This window comes from Acanthamoeba castellanii (genome assembly GCF_000313135.1).
Source record: "Acanthamoeba castellanii str. Neff unplaced genomic scaffold scf7180000084726, whole genome shotgun sequence".
NCBI lineage: Eukaryota > Discosea > Longamoebia > Acanthamoebidae > Acanthamoeba > Acanthamoeba castellanii.
Genome location: NW_004457464.1, coordinates 32119 through 39593, shown reverse-complemented (window position 1 = coordinate 39593; position 7475 = coordinate 32119). Strand labels below are relative to the sequence as shown.

Genomic DNA, 7475 nt, shown 5'->3' with positions numbered 1-7475 from the left:
CAACGACTCCGCCACAGCTCCTCGTCCCCGGCTGTCGGATATATAATAATAATAAATATTCTCTCTTTTTCTTATATTCAAAGAATACAATAAATATGTTTATTTATTAAAAAAAATGAATCGCACCGAAGATGAGCCACGCGTGGCTGACGCAGGTGGCGTGGCCCAAATCGGAGGGCGAGAGAAAGGAGAGGACGTGCAGCATCAACTCCGGCGGAAGCCCTTCCAACGGATCTGTGGCTTCCATCTCGCTACTATTGTATTTATTTTCTTTTTGCCCCGTTTGGAAATGTGAAAGTTATTCTTTTCTTCCCGCCACAACCGGTTTTCATTCATCCAATTTACAGGCACCTAACATAATGGTACCACCTTCAAGCTTGCCCTCTTCTTTCGTTCTAGCCACTCCTTGGTAACAACAATTTGACAAAATTACATGCATTCCGAATCTCCAATCTCGCCCCATCTTCATCTTCCGCTACTCGTTTGATAGTCGGATCTGCCGGAGGGTTGGGTGGAGCGCAAGTCGAGCAGCCGACCCGGCCGCGTGTACTATTACAACGCCGCCACCGGCGAGAGCCTGTGGGAGCGCCCCGCCGCCCCGCCGCCGCCCCCAAGAAGTCATCTTCATCTTCATCTTCGTCGGGCAAGGTGCAGGCCAGCCATCTCCTGGTCAAGCACCGCGGCTCGCGCAACCCGTCGTCCTGGAAGGAGCCCGTCGTCACCCGCAGCAAGGAGGAGGCCCTCGCCATGGTCCAGGCCTACCGCCAGCGCATCGTGTCGGGCGAGGTCACCTTCGAGGCCCTGGCCGCCACCGAGAGCCACTGCAGCAGCGCCAAGCGCGGCGGCGACCTGGGTCCGTTCGGCCGCGGCGAGATGCAGAAGCCGTTCGAGGACGCCACCTACGCGCTGGCCGTCGGCGAGGTGAGCGAGCCCATCGACACCGCCTCCGGCATCCACATCATCTTGAGAACCGCCTGAAGCAGGCAGCAGCTCATCACCGGTGTTGATGATGAAATCAAGTCTGGAAGAGAGTGTGTTTTAAAATGAAGAAGATGCTGTACAGCAATGGCACACGACCGCACGCACGCACGACCGCACGCGCGCACGCGCACTTTGGTCTATTGGGTGGCGTGTGGGTTGCGGGACTGGTGGCAGGAGAGGCACACGCGCTGGAGGCCTTGGTGCGGCGGCACGATGGCCCGGAACGACGTACAGTCCGAGCAGAAGATCAGCCCACAGCCTGGTCCACACACAAGTCAGTGTGTGCGGTCGAACGTGTGCGGTGTGTGTCGTGTGTGAGCGAGGGGCAGGTACTGCGGCAATGGTGCCGTCGGCGCCAGAGGATGAAGCTGGCATTACAGGCGCGGCAGGCGCTGACCGACTCGTCGGCCTCCCAGTTTTCCGGTCGCTCGAAGGACCCGCCCAGGCTCATGGCGCGTGCTCGCGGCACGATCTCGGGGCTCAGCGGACTACCCTCGCTTCCCGCCGCTCCTCTGCACACGTTCACCACTTCATCGTTAGCGTGCGTGCGGTGTGTGTGTGTGTGTGTGTGTGCGTGTGCGTGTGTGCGCGGTGCGGTGTGTATGGTGCGGTGTGTGTGTGTGTGTGTACCGTGGACTGGGGAGGTTGGGAGACGATAGGCTGACCGAAGCGGTACGCTCCCGAACAACTCCCTGTGTGGACCGGTCTTCGGCGAACGACATCAGCACCAGGTGGATGTCACCATTGGGCGCCAGGTCGAACGGGCTCTTGCCCGCCTGCGCACACGACGGCCAAATCGGCCAGGCCAGCTTAGTGCCCTCCCTTTGGCTGGCCTTGTGTGCGGTGATGTGTGTGCGGTGCGCGCGGGGAGTACGCACCTTGTTGGTGTAGTTGGCGTCCGCGCCGAACTGCAAGCAGAAGCAGATGTTCTCCAGCGCGGCCTGCTTGGTCACGAGCGCGTGCAGCGGCGTGTTGCCTTTTGACGGTGACGTCAGCGACCGATCAGCAGGCATTCCACACTGAGTGGAATGAAAAGAATTCGATCGATTGATGGTGGTACCTTGATCGTTGGCGGAGTTGATGTCGGCCTTGCTCTCCAGGAGCAGTCCGGCCACGTCCCGGAACACCTTCTTGTCGACCATTTCGCTCTCGGCCGACGCGACCAGTCGGAGCGGCGTCGCGCCGGGCTTGTTCCGAGCGTTGGGGTCGGCGCCGCACTCCAACAGCACCTTGACCGACTCCGCCTGCCCCTTGGAGGCTGTGTCACATGTGTGCGGTGGTGTGCGTGTGCGGTGCGGTGGTGCGTGTGCGTGTGCGTGTGCGGTGGATTGTCAGTCGCAGACGCGTGGCTAGGAATGAGGGCTGCAGCAGGTCTGTATACCTGCGAGGTGGAGGGGCGTGTGACGGAACGGCTCGAAGGCGGCGTCAACGGCTGCGCCGGCGGCGATCAGCTTGCGCGCCACGTCCGGGTGGCCGAAGCAGGCCGCGGCGTGCAGGGCCGTAAGCCCGTCCCGCTTGCAGTGGGCGTTCACATTGGCGCCCCGCGACACCAAGCAGTCCACCACCTCCCCATGGCCTGCGCGCACCAGCAGTGTGAGTCGAATGTTTTGTTCCAACTTAACGCTTGGCTTGGTTGGCAATCCAACAAATCAAAAACTAAAACAAACGGACCTCGGCCAGCAGCGAGTATGAGGCCTGTGTTGCCCGGGTTGTTCAGCCCGTCGACGGCTGCGCCCTTGTCCAGCTGTGGGTGCCGACGCATGTATATAAGAAGTGTGTGTGTCGTGTGTCGTGTGCCGTGTGCCGTGTGCCGTGTGCCGTGTGTCGTGTGTCGTGTGTCGTGTGTCGTGTGTCGTGTGTCTGTCGTGTGTCGTGTGTGTAGAAGTACCAAGAGTTTCACGGCTTCCAGGCGCCCTGTGGAGCAGGCGTGGTGCAGCGGGGTCATGTCACCCTGTGTTGCCTTCTGGTCGACCGCTACGCCGGCCTCCAACAGGGCTTCGATCGCCTGTGCATTCAGACCGAACCCACCAGCGCGCGTCAGCGCCTCAACCGACAACAGAGCGGCAGTCCTGATGAGCTCTGTTTTGGTTTTTTGTACCTCTACATGGCCCTTGTCCGCCGCGATGTGGATCGGCGCCAGCCGCTGTTTCCTCTCCTCTTTGTTCGGGTCCGCGCCATGCTTCAGCAACAGCCGCACCTGCACCAACAACAGCAGCAGACAGCAAGTCATAAGTACCAATAAATGCATGAATTAAGAGCCTTATAAATTTTTTAAAAACGTAGAGGAAGACGATGGTCATGGGGTGGTGGTGCGTACGAGGTCGGCGTTGCCGCGGGCTGCGGCAGAGAAGAGGGGCGGCACGCCACGACAGCCGCCGTTCTCGGGCATGGCGCCCTTGGCCAGGAGTGCCTCGGCCGCTCGTTCATCCCCGCGCAGCACGGCCGCGTAGAGGGCGGTCAGGCCGTGCTCCTCCTCCTCCAGGTAGACCGCCTCGAGCCCACCACCCGAGCCAGAAGAAGACAAGGAGCTGGAAGAGGAGGTCGCCATCATCTCGGCTGATTCGAAATCGGGTCCGATTGAGGGGGCACCGCGCAGCGCCCGGGCGAGTAGCTCATCGAGGCCCGCGTAGTCGTTCATCCACACCGCCGCGTGGAGAGGGTTGCGCCAGCCACCCGTACTCGCCGGTGCTGGGGTCGCCCCCTCCGCTGTCGTTGCCTGCTCCATTTGTATTATTTGAAAAGAAGAATAATAATTACTTCCTTTTTCCCTTTTTAGTACAAAATCGACAAATAAATAAAAAGAACAACAAATACAAAGCACCACTACGCGGAGGACTCGAAGCAGGAGACAACGTCAAGCAGGTCGGCCGGGGTGGCGCTCCACACGAACTGCGTGTGCTGCCACTCCAGGTAGCGCGGCACGTAGTCGTCGTTGCCACCATCTACGTCGCCACCTTCAACTACGCCTTGGCCCGCCGTATCAACAACGTTGCCGGCCTCGTCTAGCGCCGCCGCAGCTGATGTCGTCGTCTTCTTGAGCAGCCGCGTGCCTCCGCGCGCCATGCATTCGCCGTAGAAGGGGTGCGGCCGCAGGCGCCGTCGCTCGCGCAGCCACGCGACCCACTGCTCGTGGGTGCGCCACATGGGCCGCTGCTTGGGCCCGAAGAGGGCGAAGCGCAGGAAGAGCAGCGCGAACGACGCCGAGAATCTCTCGCTCGCGCGCGGCTCGAGAAGTCGACGCAGCAGCACGTCGAGCGCGGTCGTTGTCCATCCATTGTCATCATCATCGCTATCTCTGGAATGTCGCGGTTGTTGATGCTGTTGATGATGACGCGGCTGTTTGAGTGGATGTCGGAGGGTGTGTCGGCTTGTCTGGGCGGCGGCTTGGCCTTCGTCGAGGTGGTGGTGATGGTCGAGCAGGGCGTCGATGGACTCGGCGGTGGGTTTACGGCCGTAGATGAGCTGGTGGAGGATGACGCCGATGGACCACACGTCTTGCTTCCGATAGTCGACCATCATACCTCTTCCCGGACGCGCCTATCGTTGCATTACCGGTAAGCCCACCAACAGCGTGGTATGCCGTGTGTGCGTGTGTGTGTGTCATGTGTGTGTGTGTGTCGCACTTGGCGAGCGTACCGATGACACTTCCGGGGCGAGGTAGATGCTGGAGGGAGAAGAGCCCAACGAGATGAGCCTGCACGATCATTCATAGCACCACGTCAGCCCACGCCAGCCCTAAAAGTCGCTGCGAGAGTGCAAAAGAGCGGCCGCAGCGACCGAGCAGAGAGGCCAGAGATCAGTGAAAGCCGGCGTACCGAGAGCTGTAGGGCAGCTTCATGACCTGTATGCTTTCGCTGAAGTTGCCGACCCGCAGTCGATAGATGTCCTGGCCACTGCTGTCGCCGGTCTCGTTGGCGCTGACGTCGATCAGTTCCACATCACCGTCCTCGTCCTCGCTCTCATCCTCGCTATCTCGTGATGCCACGTTGGCACTCGTTGCTCGTGTCGACGACGCATCGTCACCCTCTTCCACCGGTTCCACGCCGTCCACGGGCACAATATCCAGGACCCCTTCGCCCGCCGGGTCGCCGGGGCTGGCATCGGCCTCTCGCGACCTCCTGTGCGCCCGCGTGGCGATGTGGTCGCCGTCACCCTGCTCCTTCTTCTTCGTCTTCTTCTTCTTCTTGGCATTTGTGGAATTCCTGTCGGTGTCGTCTCGTCGGTTGGCGTTGTTGGCAGCGGCGGCGGCCGTGGATCGCACGAAGATGTTGGCGGGGCTGAGGTTGCGGTGGACGATGCCGTGGCTGTAGAGGTGGTTGGCCATCTCCAGCAGCTGCAGCACTAGGAACGCGATGTGCTTGGGTGGAAGCAGGTAGACCGGCTGCTGCAGCAGGTGGCGTCGAGGCGATGATGATGACGACGACGATGAAGTTGCCGAGGTGGTCTCCTCGCCTTCCCTCTGCTGGTTGTTGTTGAGCCGGGACCCGGTCTTGCGCTTGCGCTGTCGTATGACTCGTTGGAGCGTCGTGTAGTTCTCCAGGTCCTCGAATACAAAGAACTTGGCGCTGCGACTCACCTCTGGCGGGAAAACATTGCCAATCATAATTAATAAATAAACAATTACAATTACAATTATAAAAATAACATAATTACGAATAGAATTCTGCAATTAGGCGTAGCTGGCGGTACCCTTCTTGCTTTTGGGCAGGGATGGCCAGTCCTCGGCCGCTACGGCCGCAGGCAGGGAGTCGGTGAAGGCGAGCACGGCGTTGAGCGCGTTGGGGTGGGGCGGAAGGTGGAACAGCGTCGAGTCCACTTCGTTCTCGAGCGCCAGCGCCGCCTCCTCGCCCTGTCGGCTCGCAAGCAGCGCCGTCTGTCCACCATCACCCACCACCACGCAATCATTACCATCATAAGACTCGAAGCCAGCCTAAGCCTCCACCCATGCAGCAGTCATCGAACCTTGATGGTGTAGGTGGTCGCGTTCGGGCCTCTTCCCTTCAGCAGACAAACGCCCTGCAATGGATCCTGCCGCCAACAGATTGATGAGTCTTCTTCGGACACATCGCGCGAGAACTGGGTACCCAGCACTTCGTGGAGGAGCTCGAGTGGTGTACCTCCCAGCGTCCGCGTCGATAGGGTTCGACGCTGCGAAAATAGTCGAGGTTGGCGTTGATGGGCAACCACTCGAGCGGAGCCTCCCCGCCCTCCACTCCTTGCGACGCCGGCGTCGGGCAGAAGAGACCATGGCCCTGTATTCAACACACACACACACACACACACACACACACACAACACACCCACACAAGAGAGAGAGAGAGCGAGGGCAATCGCACACACTGTTAGTGAGCGATGACGTTTCAGGTGTTGTCACGGCGATGATGGTGATGTTTAGACGTACGTAGGTGACCCAGGCCTTGCGCTCCTTCTCGAGCTGAAGCACGCGATCGCGAAGCTCATTGTTGCGCTGTTGGAGAGTGGCGTTCTGCTGCCGGAGCATTTGAATGGTGTCCACCCGGTCCTTCTTCTTCCTCTTCTTCTTGGCCAGGTAGGTCAGCCATCGGTTGAGATTGTTCTCCTGATCGCGCTGCAGCCGCGCGCGGAGCTCGCGCTCCTTGTCGCGGTACCGCTGCTCCTCCTTGGCGAGAATGGCGTTGAACTCTTCGTGGGTCATCGAGATGCGGTTGCCGTCGATCACGCTGCCCTCCGCCGGCGGCAGCCCGCTGAAGTGCTGCTCGTCGTCGTCTTCCTCGCGCACCAACGACGACTCGGGCGTGGACCGCGGCGATGATGTCGACGACAACGACGAGGTCGACGTCGACGTCGACGGGCTGAACGACGACAGGATGCTGATGGGCGGTGACGTGGGCGTGCGCGCACCCTGCGGTGTCGACGGCAAAGAACTGGAGGCCGGAGTACTACTGGTCGGTATGAGCGAAGACGAGCCCGTCAGCAACGGCGGCGACGTGCTCGACCGCACGATCGTGGAAGCCGCGGCCTCCTTGCTGCTGCCTTTGGGCGGCGTTGTGTCGGCGGAGCCCTTGCGGATGGGCTTCCACAGGTTGGCCAGGAACGAGGAGGACAGCGACGATGACGAGCTAAGGGCTTCGCGATCGCGCTTCTGCTGGCGGATCCAATTGTCGAGTGCCTGCACCACTTCCGTGTGGCCCCAGTGTAGCGCCATCGAACTGGCTGTTTCGCCTCGCTGCGAGATTTGTTTGACGATTACCCAGATTGTCCAGTAGCCACGCACACGCACACGCACCACCGCACACGCACCACCGCACACGACGGCATGCGACACACGCCATGCACCACAAAACACACACGGCGGGTTTACCTTGGTCTCCAGCTCTGCGTTGGCGCCTTGGCTGAGAAGGAAGTAGACCATTTCCGTGTGTCCTGCTCGGGCAGCCAGCATGAGTGGCTGGAGTGACCGGAGACGCGCGACTGTCAGTGAATGTGCTGTGTTGGTCGACAGTGCCATGCAGGGA

The 7475-nt window shown here is 60.4% G+C and overlaps 3 protein-coding genes across 3 annotated transcripts in view; 1 reads left to right on the top strand and 2 right to left on the bottom strand.

Moving 5' to 3' along the window:
* Window positions 1-747: 747 nt before the first annotated feature.
* Window positions 748-978, top strand: ACA1_162240 (peptidyl-prolyl cis-trans isomerase, parvulin-type, putative; the record flags this gene model as incomplete). Its single annotated transcript, XM_004340030.1, has 1 exon — window positions 748-978. The coding sequence occupies one exon, from the start codon at window positions 748-750 to the stop codon at window positions 976-978; it is 231 nt and encodes a 76-aa protein (XP_004340078.1).
* Window positions 979-1228: 250 nt separating this feature from the next.
* ACA1_162230 (ankyrin 2,3/unc44, putative) lies at window positions 1229-3619 on the bottom strand (the record flags this gene model as incomplete). Its single annotated transcript, XM_004340029.1, has 9 exons — window positions 1229-1493; window positions 1612-1757; window positions 1860-1957; window positions 2042-2239; window positions 2363-2557; window positions 2653-2725; window positions 2870-2986; window positions 3080-3178; window positions 3299-3619. The coding sequence occupies 9 exons, from the start codon at window positions 3617-3619 to the stop codon at window positions 1229-1231; spliced, it is 1512 nt and encodes a 503-aa protein (XP_004340077.1).
* Window positions 3620-3804: 185 nt separating this feature from the next.
* The window catches only part of ACA1_162120 (uncharacterized protein), a gene marked incomplete at both ends in the record, with an annotated part of 4693 nt that continues 1022 nt past the window's right edge, over window positions 3805-7475 (bottom strand). Inside the window, 8 exons of the mRNA XM_004340028.1 lie at window positions 3805-4518; window positions 4618-4675; window positions 4797-5559; window positions 5671-5854; window positions 5944-5997; window positions 6099-6233; window positions 6383-7186; window positions 7322-7383. Of these exons, the coding sequence (XP_004340076.1) occupies window positions 3805-4518; window positions 4618-4675; window positions 4797-5559; window positions 5671-5854; window positions 5944-5997; window positions 6099-6233; window positions 6383-7186; window positions 7322-7383 (2774 nt within the window). The remainder of the gene's footprint in view (window positions 4519-4617; window positions 4676-4796; window positions 5560-5670; window positions 5855-5943; window positions 5998-6098; window positions 6234-6382; window positions 7187-7321; window positions 7384-7475) is intronic.